The sequence below is a fragment of the Uloborus diversus genome, chromosome 1 (genome assembly GCF_026930045.1).
Source record: "Uloborus diversus isolate 005 chromosome 1, Udiv.v.3.1, whole genome shotgun sequence".
Classification (NCBI taxonomy): domain Eukaryota; kingdom Metazoa; phylum Arthropoda; class Arachnida; order Araneae; family Uloboridae; genus Uloborus; species Uloborus diversus.
This window is the reverse complement of record NC_072731.1, coordinates 20,162,815-20,189,876: the sequence shown is the minus strand read 5'-3', so window position 1 is coordinate 20,189,876 and position 27,062 is coordinate 20,162,815. Positions and strand designations below refer to the sequence as shown.

The 27,062-nt window shown below is 32.5% G+C and overlaps 1 protein-coding gene across 1 annotated transcript in view; it reads right to left on the bottom strand.

Annotated features, from left to right (window-relative positions):
• LOC129234473 (serine/threonine-protein kinase PAK 2-like) overlaps positions 1-22,495 on the bottom strand; it is a 42,185-nt gene extending 19,690 nt beyond the window's left edge. The window contains exons 1-11 of the mRNA XM_054868473.1: positions 22,314-22,495; positions 20,051-20,116; positions 15,367-15,452; positions 13,962-14,068; positions 12,299-12,458; positions 5,741-5,814; positions 5,000-5,098; positions 3,576-3,796; positions 1,403-1,589; positions 606-698; positions 3-102 (exon numbers count right to left, since the gene is read on the bottom strand). Coding sequence (XP_054724448.1) covers positions 3-102; positions 606-698; positions 1,403-1,589; positions 3,576-3,796; positions 5,000-5,098; positions 5,741-5,814; positions 12,299-12,458; positions 13,962-14,068; positions 15,367-15,452; positions 20,051-20,116; positions 22,314-22,417 — 1,297 coding nt within the window. The 5' untranslated portion in view covers positions 22,418-22,495. The remainder of the gene's footprint in view (positions 1-2; positions 103-605; positions 699-1,402; positions 1,590-3,575; positions 3,797-4,999; positions 5,099-5,740; positions 5,815-12,298; positions 12,459-13,961; positions 14,069-15,366; positions 15,453-20,050; positions 20,117-22,313) is intronic.
• Between the last annotated feature and the right edge of the window lie 4,567 nt (positions 22,496-27,062).

Genomic DNA, 27,062 nt, shown 5'->3' with positions numbered 1-27,062 from the left:
ACTCAGTTTCACTCTGCCGTCCATTCCAAGTAAAACATTGTCACTCTTGATGTCCCTATGGATGACTTGATTTTTGTGCAAGAATTCTAAAGCTTTTAAAACCTAAAAAACAATTTAATTTTGTTAGTCTTTCTGTGAAATGAAATGTATAAAACATATTTCGGAAGTTCAATGATCCAGGAAAATTGGAACCTTGTTATTCATATGTGTGTAAAAACTGCATAATTATTATTATTACTTTTTTTTTTTTTTTTGATGCAACTGCAGATTGAACTGCCGATGCAAAAGACTTTTTTTTTTTAATTTTGTTAATTTTTATGTTACAACCCATTTTAAATATGGGTTGTAACATATTTGAAATGGGTTGTAACATAACCCATTTCAAATTCAACCATCAACCCATTTCAAATAGTTCCATTTCAATATGTATGTAACCAAAAAGAGAGAGAGTGGAGTCTTATTCAATAATAGTTATAGTAATAATTGGCAGTTTTTCAATCCGATGATTTGCAGAAATTATATTTAATTACAATACGTAATTTTCAGATAGTATTACATGCATTGCAACATAGATAGTATCAAGCACATTAAATTTTAATAGTTACCTCTTGACAAACAGCAGATATTTGACCTTCATCCATGCATGTTTCTGTAACTACATCAGTAAGAGATCCCCCAGGTAAATATTCCATAACAACCTATGATAAAAATGAATATGTAATAAAACAATTTCAAAAACTAGTCACTAAAACCCAACTAATATTCATATAGGAAAACAGGAGTTCCAATCTTTTTCAATTCAAGGCACCCTTTGAAAAGATAAAATTTTCTCACAGCACATAAGTTTATCTCTGTTATATAAGTTAAATGCACCAAATAAAGCCACTTCAATGTTCACAACCTAATATCTCGCTGATTTATGATTGAAATAGATCCAGCGTTTGCATATTCATCAGATGGATCATCAAAAATAAGAAAAAATAAATAAAACTATGTAAAAATTTAAGTTTCAATTATATTTCTCAACAGTTTTAACGAAGAAAAACGATTTGGCTTTATTAAGAATATGGTCTTATTTGGCTAACCCACTTTGCATATACATTGATGCCATGCACAATTTACAGAGGTTTAGATTTTTTTAGACGATTGCTATGGTTTGAGTTAAAAATTTTATTTGCTTATTTTTTTTATTGTAAACCATTGAAACCTTGAACTGGTAATCTAAATTTTAATTAGGACAGGAAAATTTTAGAGCCAAGTTTGGTATATGTGCCATGCAATTTTTACATCAAGATTTATATTTATGCCATGCAATTTTTATATATAATATATTATAACTCAATATATATAACTCAATGATTTATATTTATAACTCAATAAGTACAAAAGATATGAAACTTACCCAGAGTTCATCATCAACCAAATAACTATCTAGATAGTTCACAATGTTAGGGTGCTTTTTTTCACGCATTACTAAAATTTCATTGATGATCAATTCCTTTTTGGGTTGATTTGCTAAGTTCATCTGTTTTATTGCAACTTCTAATCCAGTACTTTTTTCCTTTGCAGTGTAAACAGTTCCAGATGCTCTAAAATTGTAGAGAAAAATTGTTTCAAAAAATTGCAGTAAAAGTAATGAATTTTAATGCTACAGAAAATAATTTTACAGAAATAAAAACTAAATTTCAAATTGTGATGAAATCTGAAATGAAATGAAACCAGCATAATCAATTTTATTCAATGAAATTTTTCATCAATGGTTAAACTGAAGCGACTAAGTTATTTAGTCGCTTCGACTTTTTTATGCTATATTGGGCCTATATCAGGGGTTCTCAACTTTTTTTATACTTTTTCTTTAAATGTATCATTTGTAATTGATCAGTAATTAATCTCTGGAATTTGTTACAAAGCCCCCTTTTTAAGCACTTTTATTATACTTGGCATGTTTGTAACAGAAAAATCCGAGGCCTGCTTTTGCTTATATCTAAGCAACTAGACCACTTAGAGATTTTACTAAAGATTTGCTTAATCTTAAGGTATAACTTAACGCCAAAAAATTAAAATTCTAGAATAAAAATGCTATTCGGTTAGGATGGAAAACAGCAAATTTCATGTAATTTCCCCATTAAATGATTAAATATTAAACCCATTGTTACACATGTTCATTGCCTTACAACAGTAATATTAATAGTAATCATAATGAAAATGTTTAATGAAGGCTTCTCTGGAGTAAGCATGAAATGTATCATTGCTCTCATTCAAGTGTGCCCACATAAGGGGGCTTAAGCCCCCCCCCCCCCTTGAAAATTAGAACTTCCATGTTTTTAATACTTTTTCTTTGCAAAAACGTAAAAACATTTCTTTTCCAGCCATTAATGAATAATTTATTAAAAATATCAAACTTTAATAACTCTAATCTGTACTGAAATGAGTGTCTATAGGGAAAATATCCTACTAAACAATGAAAAAAATATCTGAGGCCCCCTCCCCTTAAAATTTTGCAGATGGGTGCCCATGCTCTCATCTATGCCAATAATCAATAAAGGGGCTAAGTAAAGAGACACATTAGGATCTTTATTTTAACTTTTATGTTTTGAAACATAAACTAGGTTGAGAAACCTTTAATATTTAAATGGTTTCAATTAAATTAGCAGACAAATAAATCCCAGAGAGGAACAAAGATTAACTTTTAGTGCCAACTGCTTAAAGTTTTAGACACATGTATAGGTTTTTTTTTTTTTCCTTTTAGTGCAGAGCATTTATATCAAAAAATAAGGTGAAGTTTTGTGACGGTAACATTATTCTACTTCTGAAATACATTTACACTAAAAAGAATTGAATAACAGAATTTTTTAAAAAATATTAAGTACTTTTCATAATGCACTCAAAAGGACAAAATAACTTTTCTGGGACAGAAACGACAATTTAAGTATTCCTGTCGCTTTTAAAAATTTCACGAAAATGACACCACAAACAAAGAAAAGTGCGGTTCTAGTCATTTCAGACTAAACCTTTCCAATAAGAAAAATATGTTATATTGAGTTTCAATGCTCAAAGTTATGATTGAAAGCTATATAATGATAAGAGAGAAATTCTCTTCATGACTAGAGCTGCACTTTTCCTTCACTTGTGGTGTCATTTTCTTAGAATTTTTGAAAACTACAGGAATACTTAAATTGTCCTTCCTGACCCAGAAAAGTTATTTTGTCCCTTTTAGTGCATTATGAAAAGTGCTTGGATTTTTTTTTTTTAATATGTTATTTAATCTACCGGCAATGCTTCAAAATGTTATAACTGAAGCTCTATGGGAATTAGAGTTGTATAATAGCTTATTTTAAAGACAATTACATGTACATTAATTTTTTATGTAATTTTAAAAAATATATTTCTCTCCCCTAAAATTTTGAAATTTTTAAATTGAAAAAGTCTTAAAGTATTGTTTTTTAAAAATTTTGAAGGAAAGGTAAAATTTTTAAAAATTACCATTTTATCACTGAAATCACTGTGTCATAAATCTTACATTGTAATACAAATGAGCGTTTATGTATTTCCAATTTATAAAAGTTATACTTTACCCTTGCCCAATTTTTTCCAGTTTAATGTACCGTTTGTTCGGGTCATTTGCAGAGACAATACTTTTTAGTTTCTCAATGACCTCTTCATCTGATATTTTTTTCTTCTTAAGCTTTGAAACATTATTATTATTGTTATTCGAAAGATTTATTTCTGCATACTGAGGATCTGGATCTTGTTCGGCTGAGCTTTGCACAAAGTCTTCTTCCAAGGGGTTCACATACTGCAAGAATGTAATTAATGTGTTAGAAAATTAGCATGGCTTCATTTTCAAGAAATAAAAACTTATCTTAAAAATGAACCCATAACAAAGATTATTAAAAAGTTTTATATAATAATGAAAAATAGGACTTGGATTCAGTTACATTTCTTTTGCATTGTGTTTATATTAGAAGATGCACTTTCGTATCAGGCAAAAAAAAAAAAAAAACAAATTAAAAAAAATAGAAATAACCGAAATAGGCAAAAAGTCAAGTTTTTCAAGTTAGCTAACAAGATAGCTCATTTATTTAATATTTTTCTGTATAAAACACCTTTATCTATTCAAGTCCACAACAGCTTTTAAGTGTACACATTGGATGCAGAAAATGGACAACGTCCATGTCGTATGATTATGCTACATGTAAAAGATCCCTCGCCTATTCAACTGGCTAGGAATACTCTTGAAAGAATTTAATTCCTAGAGCAGTTTCACACTGTAAGAGTCCAGGTGCCACCATCTGTTGGAGAAACTGAGTAACAAAATTCTCGTGGTAATAGCAACTGTCGATGGTGGTGCCACATGAAAGAATGGGTACCAGGCTCTGGGAAATTACTAGGTTTGCAAATAGTTAGTAGACAATATGAAACTTTTAATTAAGAATGTAAACAAGAATTGAATATGCATTCATCAGATCCACAAATAAATTTCTTTCTTTCATTTTTACTCATTTAAGCTTATATATTTTTTCAATGGGCTGGCTTTAATATCTAAATCATCTCATTGGGTGCATCCTTAGACTGAATACCATGAAATAGAAATTATTTCTTTTTTTTTAATTTTAAATTGTATAATTTTGTACATTTTTTTAAAATAAATTTTAATAAATAATCAAAGATTTTGCAGTTGCATAACTTTCATTAAACCATGTAATATAAATATTTAATTTTATACTTTTAGTATAAGTTACAATATAGTACTGGGATTGTGATACGTTTCTCGGGCAGAATAGGCATGCATTGCCAGTTGGCAAAACTTGTTTACCTCTGTGAACATCTTTTGAATATTGTTTCCGTTGTTGCCATGTTTGTTCCCCATGCCTTAATTTAAAGTTTAAATAGAATTTTTACATTTTATACATTTTTTAGTTTAAAAAAAAGGCTTTATTTCCAAAAAATACAATTTTCTTCTAACTTTTGATCAACATAAAAGGAAACTTCTACTCACAATGGTGTTTGTATTATCAGAAGTGGATGAACATAACGATACTTCTTCCAGTGAATCTTTCTCGACGTGTTTCATGTGTACCACATCAGTCTTTGACTGCTATATAATGAAACACAAATCTCAATACAGAAGTGGAAAACTCAAATTTCAATCTAAACGGAACACTTTCATTGATGAACAAATCATGCATTGGGGTTACAAGGAACTCTTTCATTCAGGTTCATGCTCTGGGTTTTAAGAGAGGCTCAATTTTTTTACAATCTTGGTCACATTATCAAAGAAAAATCTGCATGACCATTCAAAACATTTCATTTTAATTTGATAACAAACATGTTAATTTTTCTGATTTTTTTTTTAATGCGCTTAATTTATAATTTTGCACAAAAGTGAAAAACATACTCATATCCTTTCACAAGATTTAAAACTTTTTTTTTTAATTTGAAGTAAACCTAAGTAAACAGGAAATCACTGAATGCGAAAATTATTTAACAAATAAAGACGATTTTATCTTATTGAAGTAACATTCTTATGCTATATAAAGTGATACATTTGTATAAGACCAAGATCCTGAGATAGGCGACTCATGAAACCATTTAAGGTAGGATATTTTAGGATGAGGCCAATACTGTGCTATCAATTCATGCCGAGTTAAGTCAAATATCAAAATTAGTTATAATAATGTTGGTTTGCTCATTAATAATTTCTATTCAAAGGTAAACATTTTAGATCATAACTACTTACAGAAGTAGGCAGATGGTTCAATAAAGTGTTGCAAGATCCTGGGTCACTAAAATAACTTATTCCTACAGAAGGATCTGGAAAAGCAACAATTTGACAAAGCAAATTAAGAAAAGAAAAAATTACACTTTTAGCAACATTCGTTGATGCTCAAGCAAAAATCACCAAGTTCAAATAATTCCAGTTTTGATGATATCAAAACCTCTAAAAACTACTATACAGATTTCGAATTTGTACGGTAATATTGCTCGTTAATTTTGTAACTGTAAGTGTAAGAACAGGGGTGATTTCCTGTTGAAACACTGTTCTGTTACAAATTTTCTGCAAAAATAAATTTCCCTTCCACATTAAAATAATCACACTTTAGGATTCAATTGTCATTCCATTGCTGGAAAATTTACGAATTAACCTTGGTGAAAAAACTAATAGGAAATTTTAATTGAAAGCAGGAGTACACTAAATGTTTTTTGAACTTTGCTTGAATACGAACCATAATAAAAGTTTTGAAATAAAATATATAAGAAACTCAAAGTATAACATCAGGAACAAAGTGAAAAAAATAAATAAATAAATTGACATTCATCTTAAAAGAAGATAAATTTTCTTTTGAAACAATAAACAACTAAACCACATTAATTTTTCTCTAAAAAACTACACAAGCATGCATTAAGTCATATTACTAAAACATTTATGATTTAATAATAATGATGGAATACAAAAAAAAACATTCAAAAAGAAATAATAGGTTGAAGTATTAACTGCCGATGTGTAATGACTATGTTGTTGTTGCTGAAATACTTCCGATTTTGCTCTATTAATATTATGTATCAACATTCTGCAATGCAGTCCAATGCATGATCAACAATACCCTGAAGACGAGTTAAAATTATACTGGCCAGATAATTATTGAGCACAATACAACTTTTTTTTTGCTAGTAAGTGTTTTATGAATGACTCAGAAGAAAATTAAGTTTGATATTCAGTAGAAATCAACTTCCATGACAGAAAACTATAAGAAATTTTCATACCTATCGAGCACTGACAACTACAAAAAAAAAGCTCCAAGGAAGCTCCTATAGAGCAGTTTTGGTAAGATCTCAATTGGAGTATGAATTTTGTTTTAGGTCCTTATCTTAAGAAAAATATTACTTTATTGAAAAAGGTTTTAAACAGTAGGGTTACTCGTTTACTAAGTGAACGTTATTATTACAGATTTATAGTCTCGTGCAAAAGAAATTTACAGGAAAAATGAATCAGTTGTATAAGTTCATTAAAATTGAAGTTCTTTAGATTCATTTTTACACACAAAGTAGAATCTCAGCTGATTATTTTAAGCTACTCAAATCCCAAGCTAATCTTGAAATGAGGGAAAATGACAACTCCAAAAGGATTCTAGACATTAGGAATATATTTTCACTGGGGTGAGTAGCTTAAAATGGATACTTGATCTTTTTTAGGGATTAATAAATTGCCTATGACCATTCTAGTTTAGTTAAGCAACAACTTATCATCACATTTGTACACTGATTTTTTTTCAACTTCTCAAAACTCCAAATGAAAATTTAATGGCATAAGATGAAATTAGGAAAAATAACAGAAAGCGAAAATCTAAAAAGAACGGAAAGGGAATTTTTCTATTGTACCAAATTTAAGCGAACGCAACAAATCCTATTGGATGAGAAGATTCAACAGAAATTTACAGTAGATATTAAACTAGTGCCATTATGAATAGTCGGTTAGATGACAAATGAACATGAAAGAGTTTTCAAAAACTCAACTTCTTTTTGTTTCTATCTATATATATATATATATGTGTGTGTGTGTGTGTGTGTGTGATTTACACCAATATATTTGTTACATCAAAAAAAAAACATGCAAGTAAAAATAATGTGGAACATTCTCATGCATGTTGATAAATATAACTCTTAGATTCACGCTGAAAGAATTAAGAAAACTGTTATGTATTGTATACATGAATATTTCATGCAACTATAGTCTCAAAAATCAGAGGCAACCGAGCTTGAAACCACCCGAGATTATTAAAACTTGGATTACTACAGGAAACCTTGGAAAACATATTTGTGATTTACGACATTAACTTTGCATACATTTATCTTTTTAACAACAGACAATGATTGAAAGTCCAATCTTTTATTTTGATACAACTTTTCGCTAGGTAAATAAAAAATTCATAAGCACATATTTTAAGAGTCTTAGTATATATTTGCATACATAGTCTAATGACATGCATAATGGATTTCAGAATTTGTGATTATCTTCTTGCCACAAGAGTGAAAAAAATAGAGTCAAAATTTTAGCACCTTGAATTAAATAGAATCCTGACTTTTGAGACTTAGATTTTGGTCACTCAACTCTGATAACTAAATACAATATATGACTTATAATATTTAAAAAAAAAAACTAAACATATCATACACGTAAAATCTAAGTTTCTAACAAGCAGAAAAGGGAAACATAACAGTTTGGGGGGGGGGGGGGAAAGAAAAGTCAATGAAACCTACTTGGGCACCATAGACTCACAAGTTCAGCTGCAGAGAAACAAGAGTATCAACTAAATTATGGATATAAATAGGTAAACAACATAAGTATTGTCATTCATTAGTGTAAAAGCTCACCTGCCTTTCTCTTTCACACATATTAAATATAGTGATTTTATTAATCAATTTTTTACATATTTAACACATTTTCTAAAACAATGTATTTTGAAATACAGAAAAACCCCTCTAATGTGGACACTAACACGACAAATTTTTTTTGTCTGCAATAGAGGGTTGTCCACAAGACAAGGGTTTAATAATGTTATTTGCCTTGGAATCGGGGGAATTAAAATTGTCCGCAAGAGAGGGGTGTCTGCATTTGAGGGCTGTCCGTTAGGAGAGGTTTTACCAGAGCTGTTGATAGGTCAAAAAACGGAGTGGGAGGGAAAGTACGCCATTTGGCAGCCCGTTTTAAACACATGTTCCAATATGCAGAGAGAGACAGAAGATTTAGGTTTAGCAAGGATAGTCATGTTCTTGGCTTTAGTACAAGTACAATATAAATTTAATCATAAGGATAATATTCAATCAGAAATAGAGGGTGACCTCCTGGCCTTTTTTCGCATTTGAAGATATAAAACCGCAGTTTTAGACAATATTTTAAGTTCAGGAGGAAGGGTAGAGGAAGTCCAGGATAGCCTCTCCTGATAACTTTTCCTTAATTTTAAGTTCCCAAGACATAATCATACGTTATATTTGGATTATGTTCAAAAGAGGGGTCCCGGGGCTGTCCCCTGGGAATTTTTCAAAAATGTTATTTGAAAAACGCAGTTTTAGATGATCTATGGTGATGTTAAGGGAAGAAGAGACTTGGGGGTTATACTCCAATAATTTTTCAAAATTCAAACTCCAAGCATGCAATAGTGAATTATTTCTGATTGTGACAAGTAAGGGTCCAGGATTTCTCCCCAGGGAAAATTTTTAAAATTGTAGTTTGGAAAATGCAGTTTTAGACGATCTATGTTGATATTAAGGGGAAGAAAGATGCGGGGGCCACCTCGGAATTATTTTGAAATTGAAGCCTTAAAAATGTAGTTGTAGACTTTTTTGTTAAAATTTAGTGCACTGCCAGTTTCTTGAAATTAAAGCTCCAGAAACGTAATATAAGCCAACCTTTGATGAGGGGGGGGGGGGTGTAAGGGCTCGCACACAGAAATGTTTTGTAATTGAAGCACTAAAAGCAAGATTTAAGATGTTTTTTGTTGATGTTGGCAAGAGAGACAGAGGACATTCTCTCGAAAATGTTTTGATCTATAGAAAACGCAGTTTTAGAAGATTTTTGGTAATGTTAATGGGTGAAGAGATTCAGAGTCCTACCCTGGCAAATTTTCGAAATTGAAATTCTATTAACACAATCGTAGGAGATTTTCAATTCTGTTAGAAAAGTAGGTGGTTAGGGTGATCTCCCCTGAAAGATTTTATGAATTAAGTCTTAACAATGAAATTTTTGAGCATCTTCAGGAATATTAGGAGGAGAACAGGTTTGAGAGACCTCAGGGAGCATTTTTAAACAGAATCAAAAAGACAAAATTTATTCGACCTTGAATGATGATGAATGATTAATTGAGAGGACAATTTGCGGAGGTTACGTTGGGAGCACTCTCATGGTTTTTAGAAATTACAGTCCTAAATATGTATAGACCATCTTCAATGATGTTAGAGCAAGGGGTGGGGTTTGAAAACGTTTTCAAAGAATTTTTTCAAAACCCAAGTTTTAAAAACTCACTTCCAGGCCAGCTTTGAGGACCTAAAAAGAAGGGTTTGGAGTTCCTCACTCTTCCCTCAGTTTGGGGAAGTCCCTATCTTCATTTTAAATTTTAATTATTGATAACATATTGTGGCAATACTTTCTTCCAATCTTCATTTGCCAAACACAATTATTTGCTTGGATTTTCCATAGTAAAATTTTCGATTTCAGCCTAATATTTTTGTTTTCTTAAAATACAAGCGTCTGCGGACCCAGAAAAAGAACTTCTAACATTTTGAATGGATGTGGTAATTTTCTGTGATACATTAAATTCAAAAGCAGAATAGAAGAATCAACAGTTGGGGCCCATTCCTTTTTGAATGAAAGAAACCCGAAAAAATTTGAAATGACCTAGACTGTTAATCATTCTATTCTGCTTTTAAATTTATGATTTGTCTTATGAGTGTATCGATTATAAAGATATTTCAATGGTTTAGTTATTCAGCAGTACTTGATAATATTCTAAACGACTGGGCTTATTTTTCATGTAGAGTTTATATCACGGGGTTTATAAAGTACCTTGCGATGGTCTAAACTACTGATTATTAGTAAAGATTATTAGGATCTCTACTGATTATTAGGGACCTAACTCGGCTTAAGGCTACATGTGCTTCATCTTAAGCAAAAATGTGTGAACTTAAGTCAACCACAGCACAGCTATATAAACAGCCTCCTGTATAACTCATGATGACGCGAGCTCGGAAACGTTGTCACTCAAATCTTTCTCGCAAAACTAAAAAATCCTGTCAAGAAACTACACGTCGAGAAGCTCATTCTCCTGAATCATGATACAAACAAATGCAACATGTTATAGATGAAAATTGAATTAATAGACTTAGTAAACAAAAAAATCAGGCAGTGAAAAATGCTACCTACTTGCATTTGTTGCAAGAAGGTAAGGTGCAACACGATCCCGAACTGACAAAATGGCAACTGGTAGTTGATATGGTGAATTTTTGACTACTGTCATCTGTTTAGTGACACTACCAAGGTTAAGACAAATTGATTGACGTAAGAATCATCAAAACTGGCCAAGGCGTTTAGCCTCTGTAATGCCACATAGGAACAAACATACTTACATAGACTCATAAACACATTACTCTCCTTTGCGTTGTGCACACACAGTCGGATAAAAAGAAATGATTCAACTATTGTACAAGTTGATGACATGTGCACCTACAAAAATATAACTTTATAGTCATATTAGGACGATTTTTTTAATGACAACAGAAGAAAACAAGCTTTCCAGTTGCTGTTTTAAAATTAAAAAAAAAATAATTTAAAATATTTTTGATGTTTTTATGGTGGGACGCAAATTGAAAATTTCAGCTTGAATTGCAATGAATTTGAAAATATAGTATGTTTGGAAAACATACTAGTTTTGTTCATTGATTTAGAAAATAAAAAAATACTTAGTATGTAAAATATTACATTTGATTTTCTGCAATGTAAAATGTAAAGCAACATTTTTTTTCAACATAATTTCTCGGGAGACAAAGGAAAAGCGTGATATATCCAAATTAGCATTATATAACGAGGGTTTACTGTATAACTAAAGAAAAAACTATGATCAATAGGTTAATTGGTTTTATTGGATTTTTTTTGAAGCAAGAGCCTTGATGGGCAATGGTGCGGCAAACAATTGTCAGGGAGTAGAAAAAAGTTATCAATAGGAATACCAATAATAAGATGTTTCTAAAATTTTACAAATTTATTATATACATGGGCAATTCCAGGGGTAACTGACATTTTTAGTTCAAAACAGTGTGCATTTGCAACATTCAACCTGAAATAAGCGTTGTGCAAACGATCTTTTCCTATGTATTATTGCATTTTTCAAAGCTGAATTTAATGGTATAATTGAATTCTTGAAATACATTTTGGATGATTTTCAAAAAAATATCAAAAGCATGGTAGATGACAGACGTGGTCCATTTTAAAATGTCAGTCAGTTAACGAGTTTTAACAAATTTTTAAAAATCAACCAAAATGAATTTTGAGAATTCAGTAAAACCATTAGCTTCAGCTTTAAAAATACAATAATCCAGGAGAAAAGATTGTTTGCACAACATATAGTTTCTGCTAAACATAACAAAATACTTACTGTTTTGCTCTAAACATGTCAGTCAGTTACCCGTCGAATTGCCCATATACATATTGGTACACTTATAACTTATCATTAATATTATAAAGTGTTCAAAAAGAAATTAAAACACACACATGTGAATGTTTTATGTAGACATATAAAATACTAACCTAAAGTTTTATTTATTGTCATGTACTTAGAATCTTCAGTTTCTTTGGTGGAAGCATCATACCAATTTAAGACATCTAATACAGCTTGGGGGTTTTCTTTCTGCTCCAATTTTGAAATATTGGAATTTTTCAGCAGCATAGACCAAGTCTCTGGTAAACCCTACCAATTGAAAATAATAAGAATAAAAGGAAGAAAAAGAGGCAAAAGCCAACAAGAAACATTTTATACTCTTCTGTGCAAATGCAAAATGATACAAGCACACATGCACGGTTGCACGAGTATATTGTTGTTGCACCTGAAAAAAAACTATTAAGTAAACTTTTCTCTAAGAAGATGCAATACGTATACTACATGAAATCACTAAACGAGAATTATTCCTTAAAACTAGCTAATAGATAACAAATATGAAAACATAGGTGTAGCACTAATAACAAGAATGTTACGGGCATATGTTTCAGGGCTAGGGGGACTTCTTCACCAACAGAGGTGTGGTCGTAACTTTTTCAGCATTGCAACATGAATGAGAACTAGTTGAACCTTGAGTTGATGACAAGCTCAGTTTAGGTTTAAGGGTTTAGATATAGATGAGTCAGTCAAAAATCAAATACATTAACTACATTTTTCTTATTCAGGCTCCGAACCAGGCCAACAGGTGTCCCTTCTCCCCCCCCCCCCTTGTGCACTCCCCAGCTCATATGTAAACATCCAAAAGCATGGCCCGCGCTTTTATAGCAGGGCCAGAGCCGCTTTGTCTGATGGTACGGGTCTCTTCAATTTTTGTTGATAGACGTACAAATATAAGTTTTCAATGCTCATTTTTCGTCCCGGAGCCTTTTTCAGGCAGTGTCCGACCCCAATTTCTCCGAAATCTTCCCGTTTCCTCAATGTGGGAGCCATGGCCTCCAGGGCTCTAAAACATAGAGAGAAAGTTGATAAGAGAGGAAAGCATTCGCACATGTGAACTTCGGCTCTTTACTTTGTCCCTACTTAGGGTGGAAAAAATGTAATCCTGTTTCCAAATGCTTTTTTCACATAGAATAAGCAAATTACATGTTTGTTTTTAAATTATTTTAAGACTTAAAAAAAATGCTAGGCGTGAATTTAAATGTTTTGAGTTTAATAAAAAAAAAAATGCTTAAAGTGGCCCACTCAGCAGTTGGCCCAGTCGGGGAGCCCCAACAAGTCGACCTGGCCAGTCCGCCCCTGAAGATGGGCATAGTAGGCCTTGGCCATCATGAGCTGTCCTGCCACTAGGTTTGGTTTATGTACGGTAAAAAGGACTTCCCAGTAATTATGGAACATGTGTCTGAGTTTTCGATGCAGTTTTTGCTATAACACATGGCTTCATTTCATGTTCAGCTCTAGTATATAGAAATTATTTTCAACTAAACCTAATTTAATCATTAAATATTGTATACAATCAAAAATATAGTAATAAATAAAAATAAAGTAATAAATATAATAATAAATAAATATATAATAAAATTGAATAACTCACCAAATTGCTATTAAAAACAGGATTAAAACTTTAAGAAGAATTTAAAGCATCAATATTTAATTATATTTTGATGAACGATACTCAATACACATAAACCAAGTTTAAAACTTGAAATGTTTCAGTAAGCTTTAATGATATTTGCTGTTAATAAATAAAATATTTACGGTGAATTCTCCAGTATCTGGATCAAATCCAACATGTAAAGTATGTTCAAAGTTCAGAGGTGGCGAAATAACCAACTTATCTGGGTCCTTTTTCTTTTCTTTCGCACCTGGAAGAAAGAAAGAAAGGTTATCTCCCCACTTCTAGTCAAAACATGATTATAATCTTAGCACATATTGTAATATATTTTGGGAATTTAATAATAAAGTAGAACTTTAATAATCTGAACTCGGATAATAAAAATCACTGATAAATAGAATCCCTCTCAGAATTTCAGGGGGGAAAAATAAATGTTAAGGTTTTGCAATTCACAAAATAATGGTTCTGCCTTTGCATGCTATTGTCCTTCTTTCCACGAAGCTAGTGTATGAGCAGCATGAACATTATTGGGAGGAGTCACCGTCTCTTTGTGTAGTTCTAGTTCTATTACTGGCTTCTAACGCTCAACATGTAAAAGTATCGCCATTCCTGAAATTAGTTAAAAGCTATTTTTCTATAAAATAAGGGGTTTTTTTCTCCCATTTTAAGCACACTAACGTCAGTTAAATGAAATGTGCCTTTTTTTTCTTAGGATATCCAATTTTCCGAAATTTTTGATCATCCAAAACGGGTACGGTCCCAATTTATTTGGATAACTGGAGTTCAACTAGACACTAAATTCAGCATTAAAAATATAGTAATCCAGGTGAAAGGTTCTTCTGTATAATGCTTATGTTACATTTAATGTTACAAAATACTAACTATTTTGCTTTTAAAATGCAAGCCAGTTATCTATGGAATTGTCCAATAAAAACATTTTAGTCATAAAATGAAGATTTTGAGTTAACACTGGAATTACTGCGTCTTCATATATTATGGCGGGGGTCATTGTGACCCTCCGATTAGAAATCTGGATAGTTCCCTACATAATGTTATATATATTGGAAAAAATTAGTTTAAAAGAAATATATTAATATTTAATACATAGTTTATTTGAAGAATACAGAGATTTTAAAGGCATATAATGACGTACTTTTGAAAAATTAAAATACCCTTAAAATAACCAGTTCTGTTTCAGTTCTATGTTCCAAGAGGCATGTTTGAGTTACTTCTCTCTGTTTTAGCATCAGTAAATGTACTTGTATTTTTCCCCCTTCAAAGAGGTCAAAATGACAGCTGTGTACGCTTTCAGATAAAACCCTTTAGTTTGGGTTTTTAAAACATGTAATTTTCAACAAAACCTCATATTATTACACAGCATGATGATTTAGGAAAAGCCAAAGAAGGATTAAGCTATTTATGAAAATGCAAAGGAGCAGTTAGCAAAAAACGTTTGATTGGGGTCAAAATGACCACTGCTATAATTATAATGTTCATAATTAATTCTGCTGATAATATTTTTGAAAAATTAAATTTAAAAACACATACTTTTAGATGACTTAATTTTCAGTTTCCACTTGTCATTTTCTGGTTCTTTTGGAAGAGGTTTCAAGTCAACAGACTGAACTGGATCCCTAAAATAACAATAGGTCATCATTAAACATGATCAGTCCAAGGTTAGATGAACTTCTGTCTATCTTTATTAAAAACAATAATAAGCAACAGTAAACCTAGAAGCACAATATTTTGGTTACCTAGAAAAAACATAGATTAATATGCAGGGACACCCTTAACTTAACTTTTTTGGGAGCAAAGAAATTCTCAATTTACCAAATGAAACTCCAAGTTTCACCAAAGGATTGGACACAACCCACATACATACATCTACATTCAAGAGACATCAGGGATTCGAAAAAATCTGCAATACTATCTCCAAATTTGCTGAATCGCTAGACAAAATTTACCAAACAAGGAAATTCTTCGGGAGGTCATAGTGACCTCCCATCAGGGCGTCCCAGTTGATATTGCGACAATTTTTAGCTGTTCTTCTGATGTTCTTGAAATATTTGTGCTCTAGGAAACTAAAAGCAAACTGCAATGATTGAGTACATGATCACTGTAGCTGCTCCAACATTTCGTTAAAACATGCGATAAAAATTGTCGCATATTGTTTGGAAGTATATAAAGAGTTTGGGGAAATGAAGACATGTAAGAAAAATAACAGCTTCATTTTATTGCAACTACAGAACACATGCATATAATTTTCAATGCAATGGTGTCATTACCAGTAGCTTTTTTTTTTTTTAATGCAAAATATTTTAATGTAAAACTTATTATTTTTTGCTCTGATCTGGTTTGCTTGACAAATCAGGAGTTGAGGTAGTTGTCGTACATTATGCAGACTACATTGAGTTGCCAGATGAGCTTTCTTTATTTTCCATTATGCAACAGACAAATGTGGATGAGCCACCATAGCAATAGTTTGCCAGGCAGTTCAATTTCAGACTCTGGTACAGTACAGCCTATTGAGGCTTAGGAATCATTAAGTATGAAATACATAAACAAACTTGTGCTTGAAAGTTATGAGAACCCTCCTCTTCTATGCAAGAAAATAGAGCTATATTACAAAAATGATTGCGACATTTTCTTGAACTTTACAATTCCAAAACCACCTTTGCAATTTTCCTCACAAGTATAATAATCTATGAAATAAAACTAGATTTATCAATGGGAAAGAGTACTAGCAATTTGTTAAAAATTCTAAGATATTTTAACTTGAATCCCTTTCAGAATCATGGGAAAACTTCGACCGATTAGCGGTTCGATCTTTTAAATGAAAACTTTTAAAACTTCACATATTGCCTAATTTGTTCTTTCCACCAAAGATGAAGATCTTCCACTGCACTGATCTTTTGTGTACAGAACTACCTTGTTGTAATTTATCTAGACAAAAATAAAATTCGTTTCGTCTTTAAATTCCATCATCTTTCCCTTTAATAATGTACTGATTAGTTTGATAATCCTTAAAGTATTCTTGACATTGCTGGCAAAACTCAGATGGATTTGAGCCAAGAAACAAATGTTGCTAGGTACAGTACTTTCTGATCATTTGGGTTAAGAAAACTTAATGCACCTATCCGGTCACATAGTTCAACTACGACGACAGAACACACGTTTTGCGTGAACCTTCTGGTACTTGACTTTAAAATAGATCATGGGATCTAAAATCATTGCTTTCAAGAAATGAAGGCTTCACTCTCTCTCTTTACGTTTTATCTATTCGCAACTCTAGAGCTCAAACATGCTATCTTGCGGTGATTAACAGTACTACCGAAAAAGGTAAAACATTCCATTCCATGTGTTTTCTTTGGGGTAAATAACAGGCTTCAGACAGATTGTGGTGCACTGTAATTTCAGAAGAATAGAAAAGAAAGCTTCCCACAAACACGATGAAAAATTACTGTCATTCATAAAGTGTCAGAGCAAGTTATAAGTTATGGCATTTCTTTGTTTTACCTTTTTCATCCGCCATTAGACAGTGGCTGCAACGCCCACTATAGTTTGTTGGAGTTGCAAATTCACAATATCACAGTAGGAAATTTCATTACAAAAAGCAGAGCTGGCTTTCTTATTGTCCTTTGGCAACGGGTTAAATATTTATTTCAGATCTCGCTCAACAATAGGTTAAAATAAATATTAATCATTTGGGAGATATAACCATCCAATGTTTTAATTAATTAATTAATTAACAAAAAGTTTCCGATTCGATCCATCGCGCTTGGAAACCACGCTTGCCACAACATAATTACACACAAAAAAATTGATCAAAATCAGTCCAGCCGTTTAAATGCCTAATGGTGACAAACGTCGGCACAGAAGATTTTTGTATATTAAGATATATATATACTAGCAGTACCCGCACAGCGATGCTCTGCTAAAAATTTAATGGAAATCCGTTTAATAAAAAAAATTGCCGCCCCCTCCCCCCCTGATGTGAAATGATCGTTTTTCTTCATATAAAATGCGTACACACCTTTTCAAAAAAAAAACTATTTAAGTTTCTTTGGAATTTAAAACTTTTCGTCAAATCATTAAATTAGATTTACAGTTGCTTTAAAACTCTATTTAGCGAGTGAAGACGTTTTTACTGCAATTTAAAATATTTTGCAAAATGAACAAAAAAAAACATCAAATAATATATTTCAAATGTAAAAATATTTCCGCAGCTCTATTGTTTATCGCCAAACTTGCCCAGTAACCACGCTATAATAATTCATCCGTCTAACGGGGGGAAAAAAACATCCCGTGGAACATTCAAAAATCATCGTCAGAAAAAAAGAAGAAAATGTCGTACATTTCACTCGGATAAAAACAAATCAAAAGTTTCTTTTCTTTCAAAACAATGAATTACATTAACGGTTGCTTTAAAAGTATAATCCTACACTGAACTGCTTAGCGCCTACGTGCCAAGCGACCACGCTACCGGAACCCAGCCCTTTTGCGAGTGAAGCAAAAGGGCTGGCTTTTTTCTTTGGCAATAATAAATGTTTCGCCAAACAAACAAAAAGGTATAAAATCACATTAACAGTAGCTTTCAAATCTTTATATATTAAGAGCAGCATTGCCCGGCTTTGCCCGGTCTACCTTGAGAACAAAAATTGTGTCAAATGACATATATTCAACAACTAAATAAAAGAATAACTTAATAACTTAAAGAATAACTTAAATAAAAGGAAAAAATACCATGCAAAATTACCCTTCCAAACAATGACGACACAGATATTAAAATACTTTTAAGAAATTAAAATGCGAAAGATGGATTTTAAAAGCGTAACCATGGAAACATGAACTTTCTAAACAATTCAAATATTTTCAGAATGCAAAAGGATTGAAATCTCAAATAAAACACGCAATTTTCGGTGATGGACGTGTTTCAATGATGACATGTAGCCAAAACATACGCTTATGGAGGAAATTGCAATGGATGAAGGTCGATTGGGAGAAATAAGGAGAAGGGGAAACACAAAAAGGCTGGAAAAATCAGAATCATTTCAGATTTAGAACGTGAAATTTCTTGCGAAAATCTCCAGAAACTGCCGATGTTCCACAAATATCGTCCAACTCAAGATAGAACTTTGCAGAAATTCTGCAGATTTCTTTGAGTTCAAAGTAAATCTAAAGTTCTTGCAGATGACTTTTTGAATTCAACACTTTTCGCAAGCTCTCCGCCGAATTATCGTATTTTCGAGAATTTTTGATTTTCTTCTAATTTTAAGAGCTCTGCAGAATTTTATGTTGAGTTGGAAGATATTTGCAGAAAATCTGCAGAAATTTCACTGAAATCTGTAGAATTTCTGCAGAAAATTTGTGAGTTTTCCTCTCACATTTGAACAGAATTGTTCTGCAGCTCAGGCTTCTGTTCTGCGACGTACGTCGCAAATTTAGTAGCATTCTGCTTTGGGGAACTTACAGAGGTCGATTTATACGATAAAGGCTAATTCCATGCCTGAAAAAGGCGGTCAACTTACAAGGGTGGTCAACTTAACAGGTTTTACTGTAACTTTTTTCTTTTGAAGAATTTTTTCGACCAAAGGTCGAGAGAGATCTGGAGTAAAAAATCTCGCTTTTTTGAATGCTGTCAAAAAGAAAACTGTGGGACAATTCCTTCACTTTTTATTGATAGATTTAATGAAGAAAGTATTGCCAAAATTTCAGCTAAGCCTAAAAAAGTGCGAGCTAAAAACGCAAATTACTCCCACCGTAATTAAGTTAAGAGCATTGAAATAAATTGTTTAGAACGCAGAAAATTGTACCCTTTTTAACGATAAATAATATTAATATGTGCAAGTAATTTTTCACCCCTTTAATAGTCAATAAGAGGCAATTTACGTGAAATTTGGGCCTAAATTTGACTAAAAAAAGAACTATTCATCAGATTTTTTCGAATTATAGCCTATGTTACTCAGTAAGAAAGTACCTTTCATAAAGTGAAAGAATTTTTCAAATAGGTGCAGTGGTTCCGGAGATTACCTCAAACATATAAACACACAAAAATCCGCCCTCTCTCTTTATAATATTAGTAAAGATATATACACACAAAAGTTTTTGTACAGAAAAATTGAAAGAAGTTCTCATTTCAACAGACTATTGATCAATCAAGCTCACAAGCAAAGGTAAAGTTCAGTTATGAGTATAAATAGCATTAAAATACATGCATTAATACTGAATTTACCTAGTACTTGTCAGTCTCACTGGTGGAGCAGGTGGTTTTTCCTCCAATTCGTCAAATGTATGCATTCTGGAAAAAAAAGGGACATGAATGGATAAAGTTTGAAAGGTAGAAATATTTTAAAGTTATATTCATAAATTTTTTAACTTTCTTAAGCTAATGGACCTTAACATTAATTGAATGTAACTCATTCAGAACTACTCTTCAAGCCGCGGCTCTTGCTCCATGTTATCTGTCACTTTTCTGTGTTTTTATCTTTGAACTAGATAGGAAAACTTAGAAGATGAGCAAGGGCAGCAGTTTCAAAGTTTGCACCGGCTCTACAAAATGAAATATCCGGCACCATGGGCGTCCATATGCAAAATTCCAAGGGGGGGGAGGGGCTCAGAAATTTTCTCAATGGTTTTTTAATTACTTATTCATTAATGGCTAGAAAAGAATTTTTTTTACATTTTTGCAAAGAAAAAAGCAAGGAAGTTCTCATCTCAAAGGGGGGCCCCCTATATGGGCGCCCTTGTTCGGCACTGTTAATTTATGTTGCTTATGTTAATTTAATCATTGCATAGCACACTGAAATGAAAAAAGAACTCTTACAGGAGGCTAAGTTGACCTTGAAAAATAGTTTCATTTCTTAATGAAAATGAAGCAAAACAAGAAACACAATTTTTTCATACTAAACAGGTTGTGATAAAAGCAGTGTGAAAGCATGCAATAAAGCCTAAATTGATAAAAAAAAATTCCCTTGTTCACTCCAAAACAAAATTTTTTGAGAAAAGTAAATCTTCAAGTTTATTATCAAAAAAGCCAATCACATACCCATGGTATGTTATAGAAAGAATTGGTATTCATGATCAAAAAATGCAACAATTTTTTAGTGGAATCATCATAATGTGGAACATGCCAAATTGGTGAAAAAATTTCCCATCACTCAAATAGCTGTTGCCATTTATGGAACTTTTCATGTTGGTTATTGACTTATATTTAATTTGGTAGATTATTTAACATTTTAGCGACATAATTCAATTATTTGGCTGATTATTCCTTATAGTATTGCAACTTCCAGTCTTCTCTAAGACCTTGTCTTGTTGAAAAATTGAACATTAAAATTTCATCAAATTTCCTTCGCCAATGTTTGACAAGTAGAACAGCGTTTTGATCTGACCCATAGACTAATAATAAGAGTAGACCGAGCTATGGCAACCCTTTTGCTGCTCATAAACCAAACCATGTGACTGGTGGATATCCTAGCAACAGCGGGCGTTAATCGTAGCAGACGATCAATGCCAGCGCGAAATAAAATAAATAGAATTTATGGAACACGGAAGAATGATCTTTTGTGGAGTCCGATTTGTAAATCTGTTATTCTAAGTTGTAAATATTTTGTTAATATAGTGAGTTTTTCGTTTAGATAGTATTGTGCATTTTCTTTAGCCAATTTCAATAACTCTCTAAGCAATAAAAGATGCAAGCGACCAAGAAGAATCAGCAAACGGTAAGACTTTTACCTACAGTTTCAATTTAAGATACCGATTAGTACATTTTTGCGTTAACGCAAAACGTTTACGCCATTTCGTTCACGCCAACGCTGACAGCTCCAAATGAAATAAAAGTTACCGAAAACTGATCAAAAACTATTACTAATGTCAAAATAATAGAATGTCAAACTAAAAGAAAAACAGTTCAATCTCTGCACCTGGAAGTTTTTTTTAATGAAAACACATTGTCGTAAAATACATGTCGAGTGCCAAACTGTAGATAATGCTGCCATCTAGCAACCATGCTGCCAAAGTCTTCGCCAAGCCCTTCCACTAGTCACATGATACATCTATGAACCAATTTTCTTCATCAGCAAGAATGAGAAAGCTCGGTCTACTCTTATTATTAGTCTATGATCTGACCAGTTAGGCAAAAAATTTGAAAATACACGAAGTGTTCACGTCATAATTTCCCCCATGTTCCTGTTCTATTTATTTTTTTTTATTTTTTTTTTTTTTAGGAGAATGACATATAGCCACAGAAATAATACATTAACAGTTTTACACATTTTCTACATCATGTATAATATCAGAGCTAAAAATAGAAAAAGTTTATACTAAATTATTTCCTCTAATCATCGAATATAAATTATTAACACTGGAAAATAAACTTATTAGGTGTGTAACATAAAAACCGAGTTCTAATAAATTTCTTGAAAACTTTTTTTCAACAAGAATTACGTAAACATATAAAGAGAAATGTTACAACAGGACAAGAAATGTTTTCCTACTTTGAAAGTGAAAATGTGGTATGAAGTAACGGTGCTTCGGCAGAACCAAATTGGTTGTCTGCCGATTTGCACTCACAAAATTGACAGGTATGGGATACATTCATTTTTAATTCATGTTTAATAGCTATTATTCAATCAATGTACAAATTTCGTCAATCGTAGTTATAGGGAGAAAATCTCTAGAGCACAGAAGTTTTTACATAGTAAATAATCTAATAATTTTACAAATTTCTACTATTTACATGCCAAATTTTGACAAGAGCAACTGAAAACAAGTTGATGTTGATGATGAAGTTTGAGTGCTGCCATCCATATACCGTAAACAACATTTTATTATATTTTCATGTAAAAAAGTTTCGGAAAATTTTACACTTCAAACCAAGTGTTTTTCTTTGAAGAAAAGGCAGTTTCCCTGCATCTATCCATATAAAATTAGCAGACTTATACATTATTCAATTCAAGTTATAAGGTGAAGTGAAGAAACAAAAATTGTAACCGGATCGCTAATTCACGCGCATGCGTCGCGTCATCCTATAAGCTAGTTTCTGTTTCTACTTTGAATAATCTATTATGCCACATTTATCGACCTTTTTTGACCCCCGGACAGGCGAAACTGTTTTGAAAAACTCGCTAAACGGTGATATCTCCCCTCCCTCCACCCGCTTTAAAAAAAAAAATCTTTCTCCTTTCTGCAAAAAAAAATTTTGATTCACGAACAGGATTTTTGTGGCGGCCCGTCATGAATGGCTTTTCCGGGCCCCACTCAAGAGCACCCATAGAGGGGGGTCATGCCCAGTCAAAAAATAGCGCCAAAATCAAAAGATGAAAAGAACACACAAACGTGTGTGTATGTGGTAAGTTCGGTAGGAATATTAAAATCCTTTCGTGTTGCTAAAATACACGGTCTTTAACTTTTTCGAGGTGGGGCAAAGAGTTTTAAAAAATGAATCTGACGCCTTTGCCCATCTTACTTCAAGTTTTATATCAAAATTTCATAAAAGAAATAGGGTAAATTTATAAAGTATTATAAGTTTAATTCGCATTACGACACTTTGAGGTGATTTAGGAAATCCATCAAAAAGGTAAAACATTGCAATTAGGCAGGGAGAAGACAGATGTACATCTGCGGATCTTTATTATACCTCTTTCAGCAGCCGTTGGCCAGAGACTGCAACACACCTTCTACAGTTTATTGGAATTGCGAGTACGGAAAAATTCTTCCGTGCAATTTATTACTTAGAAGGAAGGAAAAATACCAAAAGTTACAATTAAAATGCAGTTTTATACTTTCTTTAGGGACGTCAGAGGGAGGACGAAGAAAAAGGGGAATCAATTGATGTTCCCAGAAAATTTTCGAAATTGGAAGTCTCTAAAACGTTGTTTTAGTCAATTTTAGGTGGAGTTAAAAGGCTTAGGAAGCGAGGGTTTTTGGGCATGAAATCGGGTAAAATTGATGTCGAAGCAATTTTAGGCAATGTTACAGGAAGAAAAGATCTCAGATTCCATTTTTTTTTTCAAATCTAAATTTTGTTTTAAGCTATCTTTGGTGACTTGAGAGGAGCTCCTACCGGAAATTTAGTTTTTTTTTTTTTTTAAGCTAACAAACGCAAGTCCAAAACTGAATTCAATTTTAAGTTGCATATTTGAGAAGAAAGAGTTTAAAGGCTCTTCCGATGATATTGCTGAAAACGAAATTTCAGGCTCTGTAGAGAGTTTGTTGAAAGGAAGAAATAGAAGACCAAGCCCATCTCTCACAGAAAAATTCTGAAATTTAAGCTTTGAAACGTTGGGATATCTTTGAAGGTGTTACGCAATGGTTGAGGGGGGGGGGGCATAGTTATCTGGTTCTTTTAAAAATAATTTTGAAGAGGTAGAATGTCTTGATACTTTTCTCGGAAATATTTTAAACTAGTGGTACCCGCACGGCTTTGCCCGTAGTAGAAAAATTAAAAGGTCTTTTGGTTCGCCTGTATATTTACAAATAATGTTATGGTGAACTTCTCACCAGTTGGGTCGGTTCCACGTTATGATAACTTAGTAATTTACTCGTTCATTTTATGCTCGGGAAAATGTTCTTAAAATTGGAATAAAAAAAGAACACAATCGAATTTTCGAAAAATCGCTTCGAGGTTCATACTTCCATGCAACAAACTTTGTGCCAAATTTCATGAAAATCGGCCGAACGGTCTAGGCGCTATGCGCGTCACAGACATCCAGAGAGACTTTCAGCTTTATTATTAGTAAAGAAGATAGCAGTCCTAAAAATGAATTTTAGACTTATTGTAAAATTTTAAGCAAAAATGTTCCAGACAGTAAGTTCTCAGAATTCTTTCGATATTGAAGTCTTAAAAACGCAATTTTAGGCTATATGTTGAGACAGGGCCGGATTTAAAGGAAGGCAGGCGAGGCTACTACCCCGGGGCCTCCACAACAAAGGGGCCCCAACAATAAAATTTTTACAAAATATTTTAACTTTCACCGGTTGAAAATATCGGATATATACAAGTATATCAAAATATTCGGATATGTATCAAAGTAAAGTCAGAACAAACAACGTAAGTAGAAGCACAAATTTGTAAATAACCGCAGACACGTGTTTCGGCGTTACAGGGAACGCCTTTTTCAATGCAAAAATAATGAGCTTATGGATGAAAAGACATCCGACAAAAGCCAAGAGCAGATAAGCATGCAGCTTAAAAGATAAAAACAGCGGATTAGCCAAACACCAATGACAAAGTTATAAACCGATAAGGAACCAATAGGAATGCAAGCAAAGGCCAGGAGCTTTCCCTTAGGTACGAACCCAGAAAGAAAGAATTCAATTGGACAAGGATTAAGCCGAAGCTTAAACAAAAAGAAAAGAAATTGTCAGTAACCGTGAACCGCAAGAAAGGAAAATCAGAATGGAAAACCATGAAATAAAATAAACAGAAACAAAAAATATTCAAAAAAGGAAAAATAAAGATAAATAGAAGAAAATTGGGGGGGGGGGGGTGTCAATCAAGACAAAAAGGTAAAAATAAACAAAGGAAGATAGATAAAATTGAGTGGGAAAAAAGGGGGGGGTATTAAAGATATGGGAGCCAAATGTTAGAAAAATATTTAAAGATATGGGAGCCAAATGTTAGAAAAATATGGAACTGAACTAAGATCGTTAACTAAGTTAGAACTGTTCCTCAAAATATGAAAGGATTCCCAAAAGTCAAGATCTGATGAATTGGGGCATTTTTGGATAATCTGATAAGAGTTAAAATCAAAAGAGTGATTCGAATCCCAACAATGTTGAGCAATACTAGACTTGTTTAATTGTTGTTTTTTCACATAATTTTGATGCTCTTTCAAGCGAATTTTTAAAGCACGCCGAGTCTGTCCAATATAGGCAAGTTTACAACTACAATTAATTCTATAAATTCAACAACAATTAAGAGGGTGAATAGGATCTTTAAGAGAAGAGAATGAAAGTTTATTAATAGGAGAGAACACCACCTGGAATTGGAAACGTTTTAGAATCTTAGCAACCTGATAGCTTACAGATGGAAAGAATGGCAAAACAACCAAATTCTTTCTGATGAAGGTTCGGTTAAGAACATTAGTTTGGGATTTATTTGAAAGTTTTTTATAAATGGAATCAATCAAAGTTGGCGGATAGTCTCTATCAATTGCCACAGCTTTAAGATAATTAAGTTCCACTTTAAGAAGTTCCGACGAAGAACAAATATTAATTGCGCGATAAACAAAAGAATTGAAAGCAGAATATTTTTGATTTGGAGGATGAGACGATAGTCTATGAGGAGGTAAAGAGACAGCAAAAGGTTTGCGATAAACAGTAGTTTCAAAACCAATTTCAGTATGAGAAACAAGTACATCAAGAAATGAAATGCAATTATTCCGTTCTTTCTCACAAGAAAACTGAATATGAGGATCAATGGAGTTTACAATAGATAAAACCTCATCACTCTCAAACTGATTCTGGTTCATTAGAACAAAACAATCATCAACATACCGAACATAAAATTGGAACTGCAGTTTTTGGAACAGCTTAACCTCAAAATAATGCATGTAAATATCACTAAGAATGGGGCTAAGTGGGTTACCCATAGCCAGACCATCTAACATAATATTCAGCACAAAGGTATTTATTTATCTTATGTATCAAAGTATCGGATATTTTCGAAAATATGATAATCTTTTCGAACCCTGATTAAGGGGCCTCCACACTTCCAAATTCGGCTCTGTGTTGAGATGCTAGAATAGGAAAGTGAGTGGGTGCTCTGATTTGGACATTTTTCCAAATTGAAGGCCTAAAAATGCATTTTTAAGTGGTAATGTTAAGGAAAGCGAGAGGTTTCTGGGGCTCTCCCCGGAATTTTTCTAAATTGGGGCTCTCAAAGCTTTCTTTGGTGATGTCAGACAAGAGCGAGGGAGATGATTACCATCCAGAAATTGATTTCGATTTATTTTCAAGAATCGCTATTTTATGCTATATTTGGGCAAGTGAGAGACGGAAAAGTGGTTTTATCTCCTTAAAACTTTCAAAATTGATGTCCTTAAAAAGCATTTTTTAATAATTTTGACTCTCTTTGGGCTTCTAATGGGATATCAGGTCAATTTGTCACTTTCAAAAGTTGCTACGCGGGACAAGAGTCCCAAAATCCGGCACTGCAACGAGCAAAAATTAAGAGGGCAGAAGATAAGAAGAAAACCCTATCAGAATGTTCAATATGCTGAACAAAGAAAAAAATCTATCTC